At 35.0% G+C, this 26844-nt stretch overlaps 1 protein-coding gene across 2 annotated transcripts; it reads left to right on the top strand.

Moving 5' to 3' along the window:
- Positions 1-1150: 1150 nt before the first annotated feature.
- On the top strand, positions 1151-25572 carry LOC117342083 (structural maintenance of chromosomes protein 4-like). 2 transcript variants are annotated; one of them, XM_033904067.1, is made up of 25 exons: positions 1151-1352; positions 1865-2007; positions 2994-3188; positions 3855-4034; positions 4381-4545; positions 5108-5235; positions 6210-6350; positions 6763-6913; positions 7267-7410; positions 10744-10821; positions 11509-11630; positions 12104-12212; positions 13376-13507; positions 14167-14369; positions 14766-14950; positions 15633-15865; positions 16640-16766; positions 17385-17436; positions 17642-17779; positions 17945-18089; positions 19128-19301; positions 21409-21588; positions 22092-22324; positions 23905-24088; positions 24415-25572. In XM_033904067.1, the coding sequence occupies exons 1-25, from the start codon at positions 1205-1207 to the stop codon at positions 24568-24570; spliced, it is 3846 nt and encodes a 1281-aa protein (XP_033759958.1). In that variant the 5' UTR covers positions 1151-1204; the 3' UTR covers positions 24571-25572. The 2 variants fall into 2 exon arrangements, with proteins under 2 accessions (XP_033759958.1, XP_033759959.1); XM_033904068.1 differs by lacking the exon at positions 10744-10821 and adding an exon at positions 7684-7761.
- The last annotated feature ends 1272 nt before the right edge of the window (positions 25573-26844 follow it).

The following is a 26844-nucleotide window of genomic DNA, read 5'->3' as shown; positions in this document are numbered from 1 at the left end:
TAATCGAAACAAAACGGAAATATGAAAATAAGTACGAAATATACACAGCCTATGATTGAATTTAAAACTGGTTGAGGACTAAAATTTTAATAGCCTTTTTCAAAATTCGAAATTATTTTCTGTGCGCGCATCTTAACTGTGAAATGAATCTCACGTTAGCCAATCAAATAAAAAAGACAGGACAGTTTGTTTGTTTTGTTTTTTTGTTTTTGTTGTTGTTGTTTTTTTCTCGTTAAAAACAACAAGGAAAGCATCAGGGATTTGATAAAAAAAACCATGGCTATATCTTTTTGGATCTGCGAACTTTTTTATTAGGCCTAGTTTTGTTTGGTAGAATCTGATCAATGAAACTTTGGGTGATACCGGCCATTCTTTCTTTAATTCGGTCAAGAATTGTAGTTTCAGTATTTCGCCACATCCGACCTATAGTATGCAAATACACTTTTTTATTAGCAAAGGAACAAATAACAGTGCTAAAGATTTGCAAATGTGCTTTATAAGAAAATATAAACCATACAACGTAACAGAAATAGTGGCCCCGGGGTAGTGTCCAGATATCGAATTACTGCATTGTCTGTGCTGTATGGTACCATTTACATGTCAAAAAGTAAATAATAGTATGAGCAAAAGTGGTAATTATATGTTTTGATATTAAAAATTTACAGATAAATGGATAAGAAAACTGAGTAGAATTATATAAGTTTAAAAAAAAGAAAGAAAGAAAGAAAACAATCCATCATAACAAACGACGGGAAAAGGAGGGTACAATAATACAATACAATTCTTTATTAATGAATTTCGGCCCAAATGGGGCGATATAGGAAATACAATCACAAAGAGGTAGAGTGGCCAAAAGACAGATGAAAGGACATGCATCTATACGATATATATATAATATGAAATTACAAACACATAAACAAAATTGATATGTTCAAGCCATTGCATGTATATATACATGTATATATGGATGTTATAAATTAGTTCATCGGTACGTGTTGTCGGCAGCTCTCTGTGTGTGAACAGTAGAATCATGTTATTCTGGACATTTTGGTTTATGAAGGATATCGTCAAAGGCAATACATCTACCGGAAATTGCCGATGTCTGCCGAAATGTATAAACCAATGAAAACAACTTCCGGTGTGCCGAGGTTTAAGCGCCATTTTCGATTATAGCTGTTTTCAAAACATTAGTGATCACTTCAGAATGCCTGCTGCCAAGAAAAAGAAGGGTCAGAAAGCCGCTGAAGTAGTGGCAGAACCCATGGAAGTGGTGGAAAATGAAGGCGATGCTGATCCTGCTGATGGAGAGGATCTGGTGACCAGTGTCGTTTCTCGTCAGTTCAATCCAGAAGGTGAAAGTCGTGTTGACTTCGTTAATTCCGTCAAAGATGACGGTTCAAATGCTGCACATGATCAGACATTAATAAGCACAGCAACAATAACAAACCAGTATGATATAAAACGAGCATTAAGTACAATCGGTCATAATGTTCAGTTGAGATTTCCCTTTGGTTTCCCAAGGTTTCGATATCCGGACACCCTGACGTTCCAACTGTTCAGTACCCCCGCACTTTAAGTCATCAGTCTGTTGATAATGAAACAAATCAGACTAGTCATGTCTGTTCATCGACCCTTCTTGGTGTTGAATAAACAAGTGCCCAATCTGTACTGGTTTTTGTCCCAAACACACTTATAATCTACAGTAGAAAAAAGCGCAAAACTTCTGATTTTTTTCGTCATTGCAGACACAGTAACTCTGAATTGACAAATTATGTTGTAAGGTTACTGGTGAATCAATTATCAATATTGATCTCAATTTTAAGCTCATACTATTCTAACCTTTAACATACCTTCTTTATAACAGATTTCGGAGAAATTGAAATACCACCTGCTGCTGTAAGTGTTGCAACATATGAGATACATGGACCTAGATTGATGATCACTCACATCGTCAATGAGAATTTCAAATCCTATGCTGGTACCCAAACTCTTGGACCATTCCACAAGGTATTCACTATGATCTAGACTTCAGGCAAAGTTTTGATAAAAGTGTATTGATGAGTGGGCTGGATGGGACATCTATTGCAAATCCAAAATTGATCAATATTATAATCAGAAAGGCTCTGCAATAAATCAATTACATGTTCGGATTTATGAGTATTCAAATTTTCAAATGAATATTTGCTGTCATATATTTTTTATATACAGTGGAACTTCGTTAACTCGAAGTCGACGGGACCATGAAAAAACTTCGAGTTATCCGAGTGTTCGAATTAAGCGAGTTATCATTTTTGGTGAAAAGTTTGGTCAATATTTGTCAACATTAAATAATCATTATAACTTCGCTCTGTCGCTCATCAGTTTAGTTTGAAGACTGGTCAATACATGTAAATATATATGTAATGTTTCGTTATGTCACTTGTAATTTGGTGTAGTTTTGGCGATATACAGTCACGATAAAGTTTCTTTCACTTAGTCACTTCAATAACGATCTGGTGTGCAAGTCATGTTTGCAAAAGGTAAACGTTTAACCCAGATTGCATGCAAAACGTAACAGAACCGTTACCTTTTATTGGACATATAAAATACTGTTTGATCGGCCAACTTACTTTTTATTGATAACCACGCCATTTCCATGTGTATTAGCACCGGAAGTTGCTCTGCGCATGTGCGTATAAAATGTTACTGTAACTAGTTGGCGTTTTATCCGATTTAATAGACAGCACTGACCGTTACAGTCAGATGCATTTGATGTACACATGTTAAACAAATGGATTACAGTTAATCGTTACGACTGATCATCGTCAATCATTAGATCAGATTTTGTTTTAGCTTGTCTTGACAAAAAATTTATCCCTCTCTGTGAAATCTTTTATAGCATGTTTTGTATGGTGAACATTTGTTATGATATTCACTTATTAAAGTCTTAACAAAAGTCCTAAAAGTTGATTGAATGTCATTAAATATTAATTGAATGTTTTGTTTTATTCCAGAGTTTTACATCCATCATTGGACCAAATGGAAGTGGAAAGTCTAACGTGATTGATTCCATGTTATTTGTGTTCGGTTTCCGTGCCAACAAGATTCGTTCCAAAAAGATCAGTGTGCTTATTCACAATAGTGAGAACCACACCAACATTCAGGGATGTACTGTCAGCGTTCACTTCCAGAAGATCATTGATACAGGGGTGTGTATAAATGATGCACACATCTACCATGCTTTTTTTTGTGCAAAACTTTTACAAACTCTACCGGAGGGCTTTTTCCAATAAAATGTCTATTTGATAGATGGACTACAGAAATGAAGAAATATTTACCTGGTGGATGCAGTGGAAATTGTCTCTTAATCTGTGGAATTGTTTTGATTAAGATAATTTTTCAGTCCTGAACTTTTCTGTTCAGCAAACACATTTGATAGATAGGAATGAATATAAAAGTGACACTATTGGTTAGTGATATAGTGCAAAATTAAAATTATATATTTAGAGAAAAACAAAATTGTATATCTTATTTTTTATGCCCCGGACATGAAATGGAGGGAGGGGGGTTGGCAAATAGTGTTATCCATGGCTGTCCTGTCCCAATGCATTGTAATTAGCTAACCTTGGGACCTACTGATGTGATCATCATCAAACTGTTTTAGGGTGGCAGCGGGGGCATTTATGAGACATTTTCTAGTTAATCATATATCTTAATATACAGTGGTGCTGTTTTATTAACAAGTGGTTAATGGCTGAAATTGTTCAGTCGATTTTCAATCTATAGCTGCCATTATATGCATATTTGTGCCTTATATATGCAGTATGCATTCATTGCTGACTTTAAATAATGAAATTCTCTGATATTCCTTACAGCCAGGAGATGATGAGTACACTGTCGTACCTGATTCAAAGTTTGTCGTAGCCAGAACAGCATTCAAAGACAACAGCTCGTACTACACTGTAGACGGCAAGCGACAAACCTACAAAGAAGTGGCAATGATTCTCAGAGGTAGTGGAATTGACCTGGACCACAACCGCTTCCTCATCCTACAGGTATGTAATATCTTATCATCTGAATCATGGTTTCTGATTCATTTATGCCATGTGGTTAAGGAGTACATATTTTTGATACAGTTGTCCTCCAGTATGCTGCCCTACATTGTAATGGCAAGTCTGAATGCTGCAATAATTCTCTCAGTATCAAATTTTGAGATGGATTTCATTTTAATTGGCACATGCTTAAATGGTATTCATCATCCGTGCATTCTTGGTTTAATTGGTATAATATAATTTCACATTCAATCGGGCACTGAAAATTTGTTATTGACTGAATTGTCTTGTTTGAAAATAAATACATTATTTTATGACACAAATTCATTTCCTTTAACTGAATTGCCAGGGTGAAGTTGAACAGATCGCCATGATGAAGCCCAAGGGATTGACAGAAAGCGAGGATGGCATGTTGGAGTTCTTAGAAGATATTATCGGCAGCAATCGCTTCAAAGAACCAATTGATCTCCTTGCCAAACGGGTAGAAACACTGAATGAAATGAGAGGTGAAAAGGTAAAGATATTGGACGATGAAACACAAAATGTCAGTTTACAAATATCTAGCAGTAGTATCTTGTTCTAGGAAATGTCATAGTCTGGTTAAACGGAACTTGGCAAGATAACCAGCATAAACAAATTATAAAAGTGATGTGTTTGTAGAAAATTTAATATCATTGAATTTTTGATTGGTGTAACATTTTCAATTTTCCAAGATTCAGAATCAACGAGATATGGATTACAAACTTGGAGGTAAATAATTTAGAATGATTATACTACCAAAATTAGGTAGTATTCCCCACTGATGATATTTTCCCCTTTGAATAATAACATATTCCCCTCAAGAAAAAAAATAAAACGGGAAATTATCCAAATCACCCAAATTTGATGAAATGTGTAAGAGTTATAGCAAAGAATAGCTGTAAAATGTTAAAGCTTAAAGAACAATTCAAGTCACTATGACCCTTCATTTCCCCTTAATTTCATAACAGGTAGTATTTCCCATATCCTAGATTAACCCCTGTAACTTGACTTTTTCAAAGAATTTTATCAAAAAATAGTTCTCTTTTATTTTTTAGTTGAACAGAGTGAAAGCTGTAGAAAAGGAGAAGGATGATTTGGAAGGATCCAAAAACGAAGCAGTAGAGTTTCTGTCTTTGGAGAATGAGATTATTCGTCATAAGAACAAATTGTACCAGAAATATGTGTGAGTTTACAGCATCTGACTGTCAGTCCTCAGCCATGGTATTTCACATTTAAAAGCCAACTGATCATGATTGTTGAGTCACTGCCCAAATTTGTGTTGTCAAATAAAATGTAATCTCTCTATAGCATGATAAATAATTGACACACAGAATCCTAGTTTTGGAAATCTTTCAGGAATGAAATTAAAAATAACCAAATTGCCAAATGAAGAATTAAAAGTTGGGAGGGCCATGGTGGCCAAGCGGTTAAGGTGTCCCAACACATTAGCCCTCCACGTCTGGGTCGCAAGATCGATATCCCTTGTCGGTCAGTTACCTGGTACTGACCATAGGCTGGTGGTTTTTTCTACATGTACTCTAGCTTTTCTTCACCTTCAAAACCTGGCATGTCCTTAAATGACCCTGGCTGTTAATAGGACGTTAAACGAAATAATCAAAAACATTAGAGAGGCACTAAAAAAGCACCTTTCCTATCACTCTTCTTCAGTCTGATTCGTTCCATTGGTGCATGTGTGTCGCATATGCCTTGTTTCTGAATATTGTGGCCAGTTGAAGTATCAAAGATCTGACAAAGTGCCTAATGAGAGATGCTTAATCACCTATAGCATATACAATGACAGCCATGGTATAGAAATATATATCTAATTAAACCAACAATCGAAAAAATAATAACAGCACCCTTTTAATGATTGCTCGCAAGACTAAAGGTTGGATACAAAATTAGAAGCAGAGCACTAAAACATTATTAAGGATGCAATTTATTATCTATCCACTTTAAATTTAAAAGGTGAAATTGTAAGCTCAAACTTTGCTTTTCGAGGGTGGTAATACCGTAAAATGTAACACTTAATATTTTATGAAATATTCAGCAGCTTGTTCTTGTTTTCAATCAAGCATAATTACTCTTTATTGGGGCATGGCATATTTATGCATTCTCTGTTGAAAGATCATGATTTAAGTCAAAAAATGATTTCAGTAAGGAGTGTGCCGTTAATGAAGAAAAAGCAACCGGACAGTACAACAAGATCAACGAGGGGATGAAAGAGGTCAATGAAAAGATGCAGTCCATCACAGATGCAATGAAAGAAAAGGGCAAGGAGCATAAACGTATCCTGAAGTATGGCATTTTTAGCAGTATCTGTATTGTTTATGTGTTTGGTTAAAGAAAATCGTAATTCATATATAATTTTCAGACAGATTACATATTTATTTTGATCGTTATTCAAGGAGGTTTGTTTTTAGTCTTCAAGATAGTTTATATAGTTTTCATGATAGCTAATGGTTTTTAAAAATGATTTTTTTTCTATGTGTATGACATTTTGTGAACTGGATTCTTACCTATTTGTCCTTCACATTTTGCTGTACCTAAGTGTTTCATCCATCCAGAGAATTTCTAATTCATCATGTATACTAACATGTACTGCCATGCTAAATTTGCTTTCAGGAAATTATACACTGAGCTACATTTAAATGATTTCCTGGTTCTCAGTGCCTCGTCAATTTACATTGACGTTTTATTCAATTTTTAGGCAGTATGAACAACTGGTAGTTAAAGGAGACGAGGCCAAGGAACGATTCAGTGAATTTGAAAAACAGGATGTGAAATGTCGAGAAGACATGAAACACACCAAGTCCAAAGCTAAGAAGCTCGAAAAGACACTGGAACAAGAGAAAACGAAGGTATGTCAAATTATGTTCCTAAAATAAAAAATCATAAAAAAGTTTAAATGTTTAGAGAGAGAGAGAGAGAGATAAAGAAGGAAACAGAAAAGAAAGTTTATTGAAAGGATAATGTTGGAAATTTTATTTCTACGGCATAGGTGATACTATATGAGGGAGCATTTATGTTATACAGCATTCTTTAGTTTTTTCAGAAAGTCATTCTGAAATGATGAAAAATTTATAATTATTATAACAAATGACTCTTTATTTAGTCTGACAGTTGACAGATATATGTTTTGTATATAAACTACTGGGATAAGAAGGAGGATAAGTGAGAGAATAATTTTAAGAAACATTTTCTATTCATATAGGTGGAAGAATTTAAGGCTATGCCAGAGCAGACAGAACAGGTTATCGCAGATCATCGTCGCAAGTTAGAGAGACTGGAGAAAGATAAAAAGAAGGAAGAGGAAAAGCTTGCTGAAGTGATGGAAGGCTTGAAGACCGAGACAAAAGTAGGCTATAGATGTTGAGATTTTATGTCTATTAGTCATTCCAGGAAACATCAAAACATTTTTGAAAGCATAAATATGATACAAATACTTTAAGTTACTGTCAACACATAATTTTTCTTTCATGGTTACTACCCCCCCCCCCTCCCCATATCATAATGTTAAAATTTTGCAAAAACACATATTTTAGCATTTTGAAATTACATGTAGACGTTCATGAATGTGCCTGATATTGTAATGATATTGAAATATCACCCAAATATTTGTCCTTGACAGGGTTTACAAGAAGAGAAGGAGAAAAAAGAGGAAGAGTTATTAGGCCTACAGAAATCTGTAAACGACACCAAGTCTAAGGTAGGTGAAAAGTCATACATTATCAATCTTATTATAAATATCAATTTTAATAAAGACAATGCAGTTAGGATTGTTCCAAACTTATATAGTCATAATCCTTATTATTTTACATGTACAGTCAAACCTGTCTATAAAGACCGCACATGGAGAGGAAGAAAAACAGTCACTTTAGACAGGTTGCCTTTATAGACAGGTCAAAAGTCACCAACTAGTTTACGTGAAACTGCCATAAATAACTTGTAATTGAACAGGGACATTCAGTAGACCAGTCAATTTAAACATTTTCAGAGGTAAAATCAATGCATACACTTTATATATATATACATGTATACAATTTTTTTAATAAATCTGAAGGGTTACATTTTCATACTTGCCAACTTTCCCGATTTAGTCGGGAATTTCCCGATTTCAGACTCCCTGCCCCGTCTCCCGATCGTATAGATAAAACATAGTGTATTCTCCCGATTTTGGAGAATATGTCTTGATAACCCCGTATGGAGCCCCTATTCATCTTGTTAGATTCACTTAGGCCTATGACAGGTAACGCTTGCTGGCTGGTGAAAGACATATGTGTGGGGCATTGGTCAGTTAACTGACCTGCTCACAGACCGTAACGAAATTCTGACACTTCACTGACTGCAAGGGTGACAATACCCCGATAAATAAACAATTAATTAAAAACCAATTAAGCTGAGGACGCGTGGTGATGGTTTTGTAGCAGTCATCATGTTTGATTAAACGCTTGTAAATGGCTTCCTATACTGCCTTTGATGTCAAGCGCATAAACGACCTCTACTTGACAGTAATATCTCGACAGTAAAATTGAAAACAACACTGGCAATGTTATCAACGGAGTATCAAATGTGACAGATTAACTTATTGGAATGTTAACTACATTTAAAATATTCAGCAGCTTGTTCTTGTTTTCAATCAAGCATAATTACTCTTTATTGGGGCATGGCATATTTATGCATTCTCTGTTGAAAGATCATGATTTAAGTCAAAAAATGATTTCAGTAAGGAGTGTGCCGTTAATGAAGAAAAAGCAACCGGACAGTACAACAAGATCAACGAGGGGATGAAAGAGGTCAATGAAAAGATGCAGTCCATCACAGATGCAATGAAAGAAAAGGGCAAGGAGCATAAACGTATCCTGAAGTATGGCATTTTTAGCAGTATCTGTATTGTTTATGTGTTTGGTTAAAGAAAATCGTAATTCATATATAACTTTTCACAGACAGATTACATATTTATTTTGATCGTTATGCAATGAGATTTGTTTTTAGTCTTCATGATAGTTGTTTGTATAGTTTTTGTGATAGCTCATGGTTCTTAGAGATGATTTTTTAATATGTGTATGACATTTTGTGAACTGGATTTTTTTATCTAAACTATTTTCCCTTCACATTTTGCTGTTGCTATGTCATTCATCCATCAAGAGAATTTATAATTCATCATGTATACTAACATGTACTGCCATGCTCAATTTGCTTTCAGAAAATTATACACTGAGCTAAATTTAAATGATTTCCTGGTTCTCGGTGCCTCGTCAATTTACATTGACATTTTATTCAATTTTTAGGCAGTATGAACAACTGGTAGTGAAAGGAGACGAGGCCAAGGAACGATTCAGTGAATTTGAAAAACAGGATGTGAAATGTCGAGAGGACATGAAACACACCAAGTCCAAAGCCAAAAAGCTTGAGAAGACACTGGAGCAAGAGAAAATGAAAGTATGTCAAATTGTGTTCATAAAATAAAAGTTTAAATGTTTTGAAAAATAAGGGTGCAGGGAGGGGGGGTTAAGAAACGGAAAAGAAAGTTTACTGAAAGGATCATGTTGTGAATTTTTTTACCCCAGCCAAGAAATGGAGAGGTGGGGGCATATAGTATTACCCTTGTCCGTCCCATCCTTTGGCATCTCAATGAAATATATTAAACTAGCTAATTGCTAATGCGGTCCTCACCAAACTGTTTGGGGTGTCAAGTGGCAGTGTCATACAGACATTTATTATTGTTTCAGAAAGTCATTCCGAGATGATGAATTTAAGATTCATAATGATTTTAATAAATTACACTTCATTTTATCTGACAGTCGGCAGTTATTTGTTTCATATATAAACTACTGGGAAAAGAAGGGGGTTTAAATGAGAGAGAATAATTTTAAGAAACAAAAAGAAAGTTTACTGAAAGGATCATGTTGTGAATTTTTTTACCCCAGCCAAGAAATGGAGAGGTGGGGGCATATAGTATTACCCTTGTCCGTCCCATCCTTTGGCATCTCAATGAAATATATTAAACTAGCTAATTGCTAATGCGGTCCTCACCAAACTGTTTGGGGTGTCAAGTGGCAGTGTCATACAGACATTTATTATTATGTTTCAGAAAGTCATTCCGAGATGATGAATTTAAGATTCATAATGATTTTAATAAATTACACTTCATTTTATCTGACAGTCGGCAGTTATTTGTTTCATATATAAACTACTGGGAAAAGAAGGGGGTTTAAATGAGAGAGAATAATTTTAAGAAACATTTTCTATTCATAGGTGGAAGAATTTAAGGCTATGCCTGAGCAGACAGAACAGGTTATCTCAAATCATCGTCGCAAGTTGGAAAAACTGGAGAAAGATAAAAAGAAGGAAGAGGAAAGGCTTGCTGAAGTGATGGAAAGCTTGAAGACTGAGACAAAAGTAGGCTATAGATGTTGAGATTTTATGTCTATTAGTCATTCCAGGAAACAGCAAAACATTTTTGAAAGCATAAATATGATACAAATACTTTAAGTTACTGTCAACACATATTTTTCATGGTTACTACTGAATTCAATATTCTGGAATCATTCCCCCCCTCCCCATATCATAATGTTAAAATTTTGCAAAAACACATATTTTAGCATTTTGAAATTACATGTAGACGTTCATGAATGTGCCTGATATTGTAATGATATTGAAATATCACCCAAATATTTGTCCTTGACAGGGTTTACAAGAAGAGAAGGAGAAAAAGGAGGAAGAGTTATTAGGCCTACAGAAATCTGTAAACGACACCAAATCTAAGGTAGGTGAAAAGTCATACATTATCAATCTAATTATATCAATTTAAATAAAGAAAATGCAGTTAGGATTGTTCCAAACTTATATAGTCATAATCCTTATTATTTTACATGTACAGTCAAACCTGTCTATAAAGACCGCACATTGAGAGGAAGAAAAACAGTCACTTTAGACAGGTTGCCTTTATAGACAGGTCAAAATTATCACACCAACTAGTTTACGTGAAACTGCCATAAATAACTTGTAATTGAACAGGGACATTCAGTAGACCAGTCAATTTAAACATTTTCAGAAGTAAAATCAATGCATACACTTCATATATATATACATTTATACAATTTTTTTAATAAATCTGAAGGGTTACATTTTTATTAAAATGACTTGAATAAAATATGATTTTGTTGAGTCCAAGACAAAACAACTCAAAATTGTCTAATGGATACAAAAGTAACTTTTTTTTGAAATATTTTTGTTCTGAATATTACTAAATGTATTTATCAAATTATCTCTCTTTCTTTCTTAAATAATAAAAAAAAATACACAATAGTTAATGAATTATATTTGTGTTACTACTAATTATTTTGTGACATTAACTAACTTCTTCAAACCAAAAGATTTTTTTTTGTATATGTATTTCAGTTAAATTTTGCCCAGTCAGGATATTCTAAAAGCATTTAATGTGAATTTTCAGTTAAACATTGCCCAATCGGAACTGGATATCTATCTAAGTACCCAGCAGAGCGAGACCTCAAAGCTGGAGGAGATGCAGAGGAACCTGAACAAGGCTTGTACTACAGTCAAGGACAGACAAAGGTCAGCTCACATTCAATATCGTATCTATTTTTTCCTTCATCAGTGTGAGATATTTCTATTTCATCTTAAAATCTGTTTTTTTTTTTTTTTTTTTTTAAATTTTAATGTATGTTTGTTGTAAAGAGGAATTGGATGCACTTGTATTGAAGTCTGATGGGCATTGAGGATGGATAAATCTTGCGTTCCTTACACTAAAAAGGTTTATATATTTGATGGGTGGTGGGGTCTCTCAAAAAATGCCTCTGCACTTACACTTTTGGAACAACTGTATGTTAACTTAAAATTTCTGATTAGAAACATTCTCAAAATTGTTATTTCTGACCTTTCCACTTGGAGCTGATCTCATTTATGCATTCTTGATTCCAAATAAATCCATAGAAGTTCTGTAAGTGTGTGAAGTTGTCTTTGTGATATAATTCTCCTCAACATAAACAAATTTACTTACAAAATAATATGTATTTTCATTTTCATAGCTATTTGAAAGATCTCAAAAAGAAGTTACCAGAAACAGAGAATGTAATTGAAAAAGCCAAGAAAGACATGGAGCTTGTCACAGCTACTGAACTCAAGTGCGCAAACGAGGTACGATTTAGGTGATGTGCGACAAATTTTGATTAGTACTGCAGTGGAATGTTGGGTGACCTTGCAGGTTTTCTATCAATGATCTCAAACCAGTATGACATCTGATGTTGCTATTATAGACCATTATTATATCCCTTGCAACAAAGTTAGGGGCCTGTGGATATGCTCTGGCTTGAATTAAATATGAGTTGGATTTTAGTAATTCTAGATTTCAGCCTCCCTGTCCCATGTTCCGACTCCTGATTGTGTCATAAAAAGGTTAATCTTTCGATTTTGGAAGATTCCTTAAAGTCACAATAACCCTGTATGGAGACTTGTACCAATTGAGGATGTTAGTGTTTCTAAGACCTGTGTGAGTCAGTTACCAATTAATGACCTGCTAACAGACTTGAACAATTTTTAGGAATTATATTTGGAATGTTGTTTTTATATTCCTATCAAAATTTGACAGGAATATTATTTTGTGGCAATGTCCGTCTGTTCAACAAAAGGTTTTGTTTCTCCAGAATTCTACATTTTTCAACCATTCTCTTTGAAACTTAATATGCATTTATCATATATCATATCAGATATGTAGTTGTGTAAGGACACTTCGACTGTTTCTGTGGTTTTTCTCCGGGTACTCCGGCTTTCCTCCACCTCCAAAACCTGGCACGTCCTTAAATGACCCTGGCTGTTAATAGGACGTTAAACAAAAACCAACCAAACAAACCAAAACCAAAATTCTGCAAAAGTTATTCCCCTTTATTTGTATCAGTATTTGATTTTTTGTTCAGAGATATTCATTTTTCAACCAATCTCTTTCAAAATTGGTAGATTTTACATTCATGATATAAGATTGTGTTTCCCTGAGGTGCATTTTGATTCACCATTTTTTGCCAAATTTATTGCCTTTACATGTTTTTCTCTGTAGATCCTCACCCTCAGTTTTCAATCATCGTGGTTTGAACTTTGTGAAAAGAGATTGATCATTATATTACATGAAATGTCCTCAATGGCAATTTGATTAAGAAAACCTGTATAAGGCTTTAATTTTTTCAAGTTTCAAGCAATAAATTATGTCTCAAGCTTTAATGACATGTTAACTCCAAACCTCAAAAATGTTTACTTATAAATTCCACAAATTTGCTTGTTTTCATTAAATTTCATGGTTTACATTTCAGCTGAGGAGTGTAAGAACCAAGGTAGAAGAGGCTAGGAGCTCTATGCAGGCAGCTAAGAGACAAGGCAAGGTGATAGAGGCTCTGATGGAGGCCAAAAAACGGGGAGTAATGCCAGGAGTCTGTGGTCGTTTGGTGAGTGTCACAAAAATTATTGTCCTATTGCTCAATAAAAACCAGTAGAAAAATGTGAGAGAATTTCTCAACTTGTCGTTTAAGAGCCACCAGTCCTGAAATATTACTTTTTGTGTCGCCTGCAAAAAGCAGGCAACATATATGTATTACTATGTTGGTGTTGGCAGTACCGCACATATGTGATAAATCAAGTTTCCCTGGGTCAATCAAACTGAAACTTCTTGCACATCTTCCTTATCACATTTGCTTGCTTTGGATTACTTTTCAGGTTCGAAGGTCAAAGGCCAAGTTCACTGTTACTAAAAATAAAAAAATTGTATCCGTACAATAACTCAAGTTCCCTTGGGTCAGTTAAACTCAAATTTCATGCAGATCTTCCTTATGACAAGTGCTGTCTTCGGATTGCTTATCAGGTCCAGAAGTCAAAGGTCAAGGTCACTGTTACTAAAAAAAAAAAAATAGAAAATGTATGTTACTATAAATAGAAAATCTGTTTTCATGTAATAAATTGTAATCACCCAAATTTCTGAGCAGGTAACACATTCACCTCTGTTGAATTACTGTACTGTTAAATAATTGTCATTCAACTTATTGTTGTGTTCTTGTTTGACTTGTATTGACTTGCACAAATTAGCATCAACATTCTTGAATCTCGACAGGGTGATCTTGGTGCCATTGACATGAAGTATGACGTTGCCATATCAACAGCCTGTGGAGCTCTTGACCACATCGTGGTGGACAGCATCAATACGGCCCAGCAGTGTGTCCAGTTCCTCAAGAAGAACAACATTGGGTCCGCTACCTTCATAGGCCTGGATAAGATGGCTAAGTGGAAAGAACACACCAAAAGAAAAATATCACCGTATGTGTATAACAGTGAAAAATAAGAATCTGATGATAAGAAAATTAATTCTGGAATATCTATCATCCATAGTTAAATTGTTTTGTAGTACATCGTAATAAAACAGAAACATGTTTATTATCTGAACATGCTTGATCTCCGAGCGTGTAATTATCTCCCTTATTTTCAACTCAAATGTATTTATTTCAATTGATTTGTAATGAATAAGGAAAGTTATCACAGTTTTTTAAAAAAAAAGTCTGGTTATCAAACTGTTGATTGAATAGTGCATTTTACTTTGTAAACTATTGATTGTACAACTTGAAAAAAAATGGTTAGTGCATTTTACGTCGTAAACCGATACTAATGATATTATAACATTATCACTTAATGTTGATAAAAATTCTCTATACACAGGCCAGAAAATGTACCTCGCCTATTTGACCTTGTAAAGACAAAAGATGATAGCTACCTACCTGCTTTCTACTTCGCCTTGAGGGATACACTTGTGGCCAATGACCTTGAGCAGGCCACAAGGATAGCCTATGGCAAGACTCGTTACAGGGTGGTGACACTTCAGGGACAGCTAATAGATCAGTCAGGTAAGAGTGTGAGGAATCTCAGTACAGTCTTAAGTTGGGATCTTGTTGTACCCCTGAACAATGAACAGAGCTGGGAAGGGGGATGTATGCAAGAATCAAGTTTTCCCGCAATCCGTCACGATCTTGTTCGGACAATTCCTCCTAGTTTTCATGAAATCTTTCGTGAAACTCTGTGGTTTTGGTCATCACAAAATATTTACATTTACACTGCAGCCTCACAATATAACTTTACAAAGCTCTCTTGAAGGTTACAAGTCAATAACTACCAAACCTTATTATGACGTCATTATTATTGTGACATCATAATTGTCATGACAATAACGGAAGATGGCTGTTGAAAAGGCTGGTCTGTCTTTGACAATATTAATTTGTTTATTCATCGCAGGAGCCAAACTCTTTAGATATAGTCTTTGAAAATCGTTGTCAAATGTAAATATAAGCATTGAACTGCTTTCAGTTGGAAGTTATGGGCTGGTCAATGCCAACGAGGCAAAGGCAAATTCTACATGAAGTGCTTGCGCACTTCATTAAATTTGCCTTTGTCCAGTTGGCATTCATCAGCCCATAACATCCAACTGAAAGCAGTTCAATGCTTAATTGAAAGTTGTACATCTTGGTCGAATGTAACTTGGTTAAGATGATCTCATAACAGCGATTAGGATTGATATATGAATGGTTGCAGGTACAATGTCTGGTGGAGGAAAGTCAGTGTGCAAAGGAAGGATGGGCTCGGCTGTTGTCGCAGATGTTGACCCGAAGGAGCTAAACAACCTGGAAAATTCTCTAGAGAAGCTGGCAAATGATGCTCAACAGAGTCGAGCCAATAAAGAGAGACTGGAAGACCTTATCAGGGAGCAAGAGAAATCTCTTAATAATATTAAACACACCATAGAAAAGTGTGAGATGGACATCAAGGTGGGTCCAGCAGCTGGCAGGAGTTGAACATTCAAGGGAACATTCCGTGTCTTTTCAATGTAAAACTTGTGTCTCAATACATTTGATTAAACTTTTTCTTTCTTCGAAATCAGATTCAAATTATGGCCACCACAAATGAAAAATTATTAATTAAAAACAAAATAAAAGGCCTATTGATACAGATTTTTCACCTGCAGAGCACAAGTTTGAATTTAGTTGATCATAAAGCTATCATATGATAGTTTGGTTTAAACTTGCATAATTTAAGGAAACCAATTTTTAAATCTTTAAAATCTTCGAGGAATATGGTACAGTTGCACCCTGTCTTCTGAGTTCAGATTGGCCAAGACCTTTTACATCATTATAAAATTCAATTTGATAATTGACCAGAATTGACCTGTTCGTGTTGAAATATTTCTTTATCATGTAAGGAAGTGGCAATTACCCATCACTATGCAGGCAAAATGCCTTCATGTCAATTTCAGGTTAATATTTTATCTCAAATCAACATGAAGATTTTTTCAGGTCAAATTTACCTGAAAATTTCTTTACATGAAATTGTCCCAATTTTCAGGTCAAATTTACCTCAAGATATTTTACATTTGTAAGTGTTTTAAAAAATTGATACACTTAAATTGTTAATTTATTTATTTATTTATTTATTTTTTTTCAAAATATTTTTTCAATTACAACATACACAAGCATCATCAGAGAGTGAGTTCTTCATCTATTGCCCGATATTTTAAAAACAAAATTCTCTCCATTTGATTACAGGCTATGTCTGAACAGGAAACAAACTTGACTGCACAGATCAAAGAACAGGAAGCCAGGGTCAAAGCTGCAGCACCAGATGAGAAAGAACTTAAACAGCTGGAGAAAAAAGTCGGAGAATACAAAAAAGGTCTCTATTTACAACTAACGAACATGTCACTGTTCAAAAGTAGTAGAGAATTTGATACAACGTTACTTTGTGATAGAGAATTTCACTACAAGTTACTTGAATAATAGCTGACAGATATCAGTATGCCATTGGTTTCAAAGTAAACTAACAGCTAACGTTTTCTGGTAAAAGTCTTGAAGGTAATATTAAGAGATGCTACCAACAAAATTAAATCTAAGGACTGTTCCCATGGGTGAAATGGGAGGCATTTTTACAGAGACCCCACCAACTATCAATATTAAAATATATTTAGGATAAAAAATAATGGAAAAGTGGGTTTTTTCCCCTGCCACCCTTCAAATTTTAATACAAGTGACTCCCACAAAGATCATTCTGGAATGAACTTGATCAATTTTCATAAACTTTTAAAAAAATGTAATGGATAAGAAACTGAATCACAGATAGAATAAGTACTGTATTTTGTGGTGTAAGCATGCACATTCTGGATTTTATTTTGGATGTTTCATAAGTGTCATATATATACGACAATTCTCTTCATAGAATGTAGTTTGTCAGTCGGAAATTTTGTCACATTAATTTTACGAAAATCGGTTTAATATCTTTTTTTTCCTGTTTCAGAGTATGAAAAAGCCTCTGGAGTCACTGCTAAGATTGAAAAGGAAGTTCAAAGGTTACCAAGCATTTTCTTTTCCTTTTCAGTTAATATATTAAGTCAAAAAAGGACAAAAAGTTATTTATTAAAATTGGCTAAAAATGTCTACCCTTCCATGCAATGAAGATTATTTCTATGGATAACTAAGTATGAGTTTCAGATACCAAGATTTGTTTTATGATGTTGACGTATATTATTTTTAGATGACCCCGTTCTATTGTAGATTACACAATGAGATCATGGATATTGGAGGGTCAAAGATGCAGGCAGTCCAGTGTAGAGTAGATGCTGTATCCAACCAAATTGACCAGGTCACCGGCCAAATCACCAAGGCACAGGTTGCACTTAAAACCACCGCTAGGTTTGTAACTCAGCCTCTCTTGTGCTAGAAATTTTGATGAATTATCTATAAATATTCATGAAATTTTCATATCTTAAATGAAATATTCAATGTTTTGTTCACTTAAGAGGAGAGTGACCTGTTTATATAAGAAACATATAATTGACATAACTGGTGCCATTATAGGAACCTGAAGAAGGCAGAGGAGAAAGTAGAATCAGTGGAAGAAGAAATTGAAGATAATAAGAAAAAGATTGCAGAGCTAGACACACTCTTCAAACAGCTGGAGGAAGACGCTACATCTGTGTTACAGAATTACCAGGGTTTAAAGGTGGTTTTTTTTTTTTTTTTTTTTCCCCTCGTCTTTCAGACTAAAAAATCCTGTGGTTTAAGTTTCAATTTGAATAAATCCGAGCTAAGTTATTTTAAGGGAATCTAAATAGTATGATTTCTTCATTTCGATGATATTCAATATAGAAATACATTCCATTTAAGATAAAATAAAGTGATGTCCAGCTATATCAGGCTTATGAGACACTTTATATATAAATAGCACCCTTAGGATATAGTCAAATGAATTATAGATCTGATAGTTACTTGATCATATGAACATAGATTATATATTCGTTAAAAACAGTCAGGAGATGGTACAGTTATCCTATTAGCCATACTTTCAAAGCAAGATCACTTTTTTATGAAATCATGAAAATCTATCTTCTTTAAAAACTGCCTACAGCAGTAATGTTTTAAGATAATACATCTATCCAATTGGGGTTTTTCCAGTAAAACATCTACCCCATCCCAGGACTCCAGGTTTGGTTAAGGGATACCACCTATAGAATTTATTTTATAAATTACGTAGAAGTAATAACAAGGCTGCCCAGCCATGGATGGAAGTGATTTAGTAGATATTTTAATAGTCCTTAGCAATACTTTAAGGCAATATTACCTTACTATAACAAAACATAACAATGAAATATTAAAATATACATAGCATGATGTTTAATTGATAAATTCTTAATGGAATATAAAAATTGGAACGATTTCATTCCAAGAAACTTTCCCTGTCAATCATCCACCAAAGTAAAACCCACATGTCATTAACCTCAGTAAAGACAGATATATAAGTAGTTTGTTTTAATCTTTGAAAACAGATATATAACTATAGTTTTTCTTAATCTGTGAAAACAGATATATAACTATAGTTTGTCTTAATCTATAAAGACAGGTATATAAGTAGAGTTTGTCTTAATCTGTGAAGACATATATATTACTACAGTTTGTCATAATCTGTGAAGACAGATATGTAACTACAGTTTGTCTTAATCTGTAAAGACATATATATAACTAGACTTTGTCTTAATCTCAGGACAAGATAAAAGAGGCAGATGAGGAGCTGAGTGGGGTGAAGGCCGAGATTGCCAAGCATGAGGAGGAGCAAAATCAACTACAGAAGGAAGTAGTGGATGTCAGACACGAGTTGGAGAAGTTTGATGGCATCATCAAATCTAATCAACAGAAAATTAAACATTGGAAAAAGGAGGTGAGTTGTGTGATCTCGGTTCTTTACAGAAGTTGTTCTGTTAAATGATATGTAAAGCCTACAGCTGTGTGTCACAAGGTGGGATGCGAAATGATTGGTATCGCAATACAGGGGTAATGATACAATGCGTATCACGATATATGAGAAGCTAATGATCTATTAGATATCTGGTATTTCATTGTACAGAAGTCTTTTTTTATCCCCCGCGAAACGCGTTTGCAGGGGATATTAAATTGGGCTCCATCCGTCTGTCTGTGCGTCCGTCCGTTCTGAATATATCAGACTAGTTGTGCCTTTTGCTATTGCGGAACTTCCATTTTCGGAATTTTTTCTGTCACCATGGAAACTTAATAAAAAAATACCAAATTACTGTTTCCTTAATAACTCCTACTTTGAGCTTGATATATACATGTATTTGGGTTTTCATACCAACTGCGAGGGAGTGGGGTATAATGCCAAGCTTTGCGGCTCCTTGTTTTTTTATGTGGTTTTTCCGGAATATTTGAGTGTTTGTCTAAATTTATGACAAAAAAACATACATTTTGTCCATTTCCCACAAAGCGTTCTTGAATTTGGATAAGTTAGATTTGAAAGAAGTTTTATAAGCCGCTGGAATGGCCTTATCAGCCATGTTGTTTATTACAAAACGTAAGCTAACGTTGGTCAAGGAAGATAACTACAAATTTTCAAGTATCGCGATACAAATCAAGGATAGATAATGCATCGATGCACCACTCTGGATTCAATACATTGATGTGTCTGTGAATCGTTACACCACTAGTAAATCCTTCAGTTATCATGAAGACCGGGATGGAGACAGTGTTTTAGCTCATGTCACAAAGTTGAAGGACTCCAGGCTAACGCTAGACTATTGGCATCCGCATCAAGTTGAAATACTGTATACCTGGTATTTTTCGCCCCTGGTTATTTTCGCCCTTGAGCAACACAGAAGATATTCGCCCCGTTTTAATTTCGCCCTAAACTACTTTTAAGAAATGTATTTTCCTCGTTCACAATCGGAAAATTCCGTTCGGAATTCTCGATACAATTGCACTCGGAACACTCTGGATTTACTCAGTTCTCCCATTTTCTTTTCTTCGCATATCCCGGAGAGAGGTGTGAAATGTAATCAGGTGTGAAATATACAACGTTTACCTGTGTTCAGATTTACTTTAGCCTATATTGATTCAAATAGTATTAGGTATGCATGGTCGATTTTAAGCAAACGCGATGAGTGGTAAGTTCACCGTGCCGTGACTAATTAGAAGTCTACTGACCAGTGTTTTCTTTTGTTCATTTGTCATCGATTGAAGCCACAAGCGACGGTGAAGTCATAAAATCAGCCTTCACAATGGCAGAGACCTATTTGTGTGCATAATTTTAAAACATGTTTGGATTATAAAAGTTACTTAGTATTTAAAGCTTTTGTTTAAAATCAAATATACTAAACCTAGTACGCTGTCTTAGCCGATATTTTCGATTTAACTCCACGTGATATCGCAAATTTACAAGGCCTATATTTAGATCTAGATTTTATTTCACATGCACAGATTGGAATAAAACAATTACCTATTTTATAAACTTAGTGTAAATAGATAACACGTGTTGGCTGTAATTGTATAGGATATAACACACTTGAAAAGTACGAGGGTATGTTTTGGATCCGACTACAAGTAGCGTATGTACGATAACTTGTAAATCCTGCAATTGAGCTTGAAATTTTCGCCGTCATCTTAAATTCGCCCCATCATCAAAGGGCGAAAATGGCGAAAATTAAACGGGGGCGAAAATTACCAGGTATACAGTAGTTACAAGTGGTTATATCAACTAAATTTATATAACTAGTGTATCTAAGGTACATGGTGATCTACGGAGGCTGGATCTGACCCATATTTCACACTCGACCGACACCTAGCTATCTTATCTTTGATTGCTCTTTGTTTTACCCTGTAGCACTTAAAACTGCAGACATTCAGACTGATTTTGATGGGGACTTCAAAAGGCTGTACATGCTTTCTGTTATGGTGATGTGGAAAAAGTTGAAATTCCAGAATTTTTATGTTCCTCGTGTTTAATCATGTAGTGATCATGATTTTTACTGTTGTAGATGGGACAGTTGACCTTGACCCCTATAGAGGGTAAGGGAGAGACAGACCTACCTACAGTTGAGGAGGAGGAACTGGCCACTCTTGACAAGGAAGCCACCCAGTATGAGATTACTGTCTTAGAGGAGAAACTGGCTCAGATGAAACCCAACATGGCTGCCATAGCAGAATATAGGAAAAAGGTTTTTACTGGACTTTCTTAAGGATTTGTTATATTAACCACAATTGATAATATATTATATCATGCATACCGTATTTGACCCTATAACATGATATCAGATCTACAATTAGATAATATTTCCTGCCTTATTACAGGAAGAATAGTTCTGGTTTTAAGAAATGCCAGTGATCTGCTGCTAGTGGCAAATTTTAATGCCAAGTATGTTTAGACCTGCATGACATTGGACACTAAATTGCTCTGAATGACATGTAATTGGGCTCCAGTATGTTCGGTGAGGTAGCCACCAGCTACTACAAATGGCCCTGCTTCAAAATGACTTTGTTATTCTTGCAGCGATTTTCCCAACAATCAAACAAGTATATATGATAAATATTGCATAAGTTCACAGTATATGTATTTAAGTATGTCTCATTGAATTATTATGAACAATGATTGTCTGACGTAAATGATAATGTCCAATCTTGAATAATTTCAACTTAAATCTAACCTTAATATGCTCTATAGGAGACACTTTACCTGCAACGTGTCGGTGAACTTGACCAGATTACTGACGTCCGTGACCAACAGAGGAAATACTTTGAGGATCTGCGGAAACAGAGACTGGACGAGTTCATGGCTGGCTTCAGTGTCATCACAAATAAACTTAAGGAGATGTACCAGATGATCACTCTCGGTGGAGATGCTGAACTTGAGCTTGTAGACTCGCTTGATCCATTTTCTGAAGGAATTGTGTTTAGGTGGGGCTTTTATCATTGTATAAACTTTACTAATGAACACTTGGACAATACTGCTTATAGGTCTTTTGAGTATCTTAATATCCTTAACTCATTCCACGAGATTTACGTATATTCATATTTTCTGTTTTAGTCCTATTTTTGTGCTAATTACAAGGTGGTATTTTTATTAAAGGTTAAAGCTTTTCCTTGCTTGTCATATGGATTAGTGAACCTAGAATTTTAATATCCCAACTGAATTTGTTAGTCCAAATGATCGACTACTAAAATCCAGATCCAAGTCTTCCTCAATGAAATGCTTCAATTTCGAATGCTGCAAGGAATGCCTTATTTTATGATAGGATTAACATTTGTGGAAAATACAATTGATTTTTTTTTTGGTTATTTCGGAGGAAAATTGGCACTAATTGAACTAGTTAAAATACAGTGGAACCTCTATAAACCGAACATGCATGGGACATGACTATTTGTTCGGTTTATAGAGGGTTCGGTTTGGAGAAGTTGATCGAAAAATGACCGGTCAAATTCCGGATATAATTGGTTGGACGATGTTTTATTAGAATGCACCCGATTACAAAACGGCACGTACATACTTAGACAATTTGGATTGTCTGAATAATATGCATATTATGAAAGTTAATCAATGTATATATTGCAGAATATATAAGAAAGGCAAATGACTATAACAATAGTTTAAAACAGTATTTTCACATGTACAACTACACTTTACGATCGGCCTACATTTTGTTACATCCGGTGAAGCCTCGTCATGTGGATGGGGCCAATAGTCCGATACAGAATATTTTACACATCAAATAATATTAAAGGGTGTGAAGATGTTTTGTTTCAATATCAATTACAATTGATCAAATGATACTGGTCGTATTTCCGACATCGCTGTTGTCTAAAAAAAACATCACTGGCTTCTTTACGAAAACAACCCCTTTTGGGCCTCATTTAAATTAAATGCGAAACTCAGGCTTCTAGCTCTACTTGCATTGAGAAGATAAACGAACCACGCGCTTCAATGAAGTGTGGCATTGTTTCATAATTGTCGTGTTGATTATACACTAGGCCTTCCGTCATAATGCCCCCTTGGGGTATATATTGGATACCTGTACAAATCACCTACGTAGGTCCCGAGACAATAAGGCTTCACACAATACCCGTCACAGTTGTTGTTTCACGGTTGACTGGCCTGACCTCGTGTCATAATCGCCCAGGTAAGGCCGGTTTTCAGAAGTAATTTTTGGTATATTTTAACAGGAACCGGACACAAAATCAGTCCGGTGTTCGGAATTCAGAGGGATCGGTATTTGGAAGTTTTTTAATACTATAATAAAGAAGGACCAATTCCGTACAATGACAATTCGTTCGGTATTCAGAGGTGTTCGGTTTTTAGAAGGTTCGGTTTTCGGAAGTTGCACTGTAGTACTATTCCAGACTTGAATTTTAAACGTCACAGACTGATTTCCTGCAGTTTAAGAACCATCTTTGAAATGTGAATGGAAAAGAAAACAATTTAATAAATATAAAACTATTCCCAGATGTCTGAATGAAACATCTCTGTCTTTGTGTTACAGTGTACGACCTCCCAAGAAGTCATGGAAGAATATCTCTAATCTATCCGGAGGTGAAAAGACTCTCAGCTCTCTTGCCCTGGTATTCGCCCTGCACCATTACAAACCAACACCTCTCTATGTTATGGATGAGATTGACGCCGCTCTCGACTTCAAGAATGTCTCCATTGTAGCTAACTACATCAAGGTTTGTTTATATGAAGCCCCATCTGGGTCTAAGTATTTTATATAGTTGTTTACAGATTTCACATTTTTCCAACTGACATCCGTCCATAAACCTGTGTTGTCAACTGTTAATGGGGATTTGATATTAAAAAGATAATTTTGTACAATTTTGGGGTGCTAGGAATCGGGGGTTTTAAAGTTTTGTGTTTAGCACACAAATACTTTTTGAAATGTTGTGTAAGTGTTGGTCATGAATTCCCTTAATAAGTAATATTCTAAATTGTTTGATGCTTAAAATGTTGAAAACCTTTCTTTGTTGTCATTACTTTCACTGTTCTATTTTTACAGGAGAGGACAAAGAATGCACAGTTCATCATCATTTCCCTGAGAAACAACATGTTTGAGTTGGCTGACCGTCTCGTGGGCATATACAAAACAGACAATTGTACAAAATCTGTAACGATCAACCCTAACAGACTGACGCAACCTCTCAGTGTCGCGTAACCTTCAACCCCGACCTTCAACTCCGACCTAAAACTGTCTTACATCTCTCATTGTCGTGTAACCTTCAACTTCGACCTCCAACTGTCTTACATGTCTCATTGTCGGGTAACCTTCAACTCCGACTTCCAACTGTCTTACACCTTTCAGTGTTGTGTAACCTTCAACTTCGACCTCCAATTGTCTTACACAAACTAAGTGCAGTGTAACCGTTGATTGTCTTACACAAATTCTCAGCACAGTGATACAAACTCGGTGCAGTGTATTCATCATCTCTGACTGTCTTGCACAAACTTCCCTTCACACTACATGATCCAAGAATGTATTTAAACAAGAATGTTTTCACAGACCAAAGTTAAGACACTTTGCTGGGGATTTAACATTCTTTCGTTAGGATGATTTTCATTCAAAACTCTGTTTTTACTTGTTAAAGAGAAAGAATTGTTACCATGGAGATGTTCTGTTGTGACTTGTTAAAGGGAAGAAACAGTATCTTAGGAGATGTTTATATTCAGCCAGTGTCAGTTTTATTTGTTAGAGCAAAAAGAATCTCTTAGATTTTTGGGGAGGGAACATTAGGCTGTTCAATAAGTGATTTATAAGTGATGCTAATGAAGATAAAAAATTGAAATGTACATATTAGGTCTGAGGATTTATAGATTACGACTAGAGTACTAGAGTAGTCAGTGGTTTACTGAAACCTATTGGATAAACAGTATTTTAAAAAAAAAGTGTGATTTGGAGTCTTATGATTGGTTTATTTAGGGGATGGGGATTGAAGATTTTTATTTGATTTTGTGGCCTAGAAATCCTTTATATTTACCATTGGATTGTTGAATTATGTATAACCCAACCTAATTCAGAAAACATTCATATCTGCTATGAATGCAATGATCTTTTACTACATATTCCACCATCATTACATAATGCTAAAAATGGATACCAGAGATCACAGAATCCCCTTGGTCAATTGCTGTTTTGTTTTTAGAAAAAAAAAAGCAAAAACAAACACGTAATTCAGTCATAATAACCAAATAATGAATTTATTTCAGGTGGCATTTTCATAGTCAAGATAAGAGCTCTGTGAGAATTGGTGCTATTGAATGTCAATCAACTCAGAATTTCTGGTGCTGAAATAATTTGCGGCCTGTTATCTGTCAGTAAAACAGCTTCTTCGGCACCTATGTATTGGTATTTTAACAGAAGACCTGATATTAATGTTAATACATGTAATGTACAATGTTTGTATGCTTTTCTTTTCTGGAACTTTTTCTTCTTCCTTCTGTCTATCATCATTATTTCTATGTATTTACATACACATACAGGTTGTAGATTGACAACAGAAAAAAATGCATGCTTGCAGTTTGTTATGTCCTTATATTGTTTTCATCTCTTGTAATGCACAGGGACATGACACAATGGTCCATATCAGACACATGTATGGTTCATGTTATTGGGAAATCATTCCAAGAGCCTGTGTTATATGTATCAACTATAAATATATAATTAGAAATATAGAGAGTAAACCTTGCTATAAAAGAGATGCATCCACCAAAGTCTGAATTGTTTGATTCTAGTAACACTTGTTCTGGAAACGTAAATTATATAATATGACATCAAAATAAAAGCAAATGCAAATTAAAAAAAAAAAAATCAATGTTTTTGTTATTTCATTATGAAAGGATTTTATATCATCATATTTGTGGTGGGGAATTCATGTCTTGATTGCCTCATTTTTATCTCACCTGCCCAAAGGTCAAGTGAGCATATGCGGTGCGTATGGTGCAGCGTCCTGCCGTTGGTGTCAATTTTTCCTTTTAACAACTTCTTCTCAATAAGCAAGAGGTCCAGGGACTTGATATTGGGCCTGTAGCATGCTGTAATGAAGGGTTATGAAATTTGTTCAAATGAATGACCTTGACCTTCATTCAAGGTCACATTGGTCAAATAAGCTAAAATTTTAAAACAACGTTTTCTCAATAACCAAGAGGCTCAGCTACTTTATATTAGACCTGTAGCATACTGGACTGAAGGGCTACCAAGTGTGTTCAAATGAATGACCATGACCTAGATTCAAGGTCACATTGATCAAATCTTCAAATGACTTTTTCTCAATAACCATGAGGCCCAGGTACTTGATATTGGGCCCTGTAGTATGACGTGTTGAAGAGCTACCAAGTTTGTTCAAATGAATAATTTTGACCTACATTAAAGTTCAAAGCCGCCAAATAGGTTTAAATCTTGAAACAATGATTTCACAATAACCAATAGTCATGC

Source organism: Pecten maximus, chromosome 14 (genome assembly GCF_902652985.1).
Source record: "Pecten maximus chromosome 14, xPecMax1.1, whole genome shotgun sequence".
NCBI classification, from domain to species: domain Eukaryota; kingdom Metazoa; phylum Mollusca; class Bivalvia; order Pectinida; family Pectinidae; genus Pecten; species Pecten maximus.
This window is presented reverse-complemented; position numbering and strand designations above follow the sequence as displayed.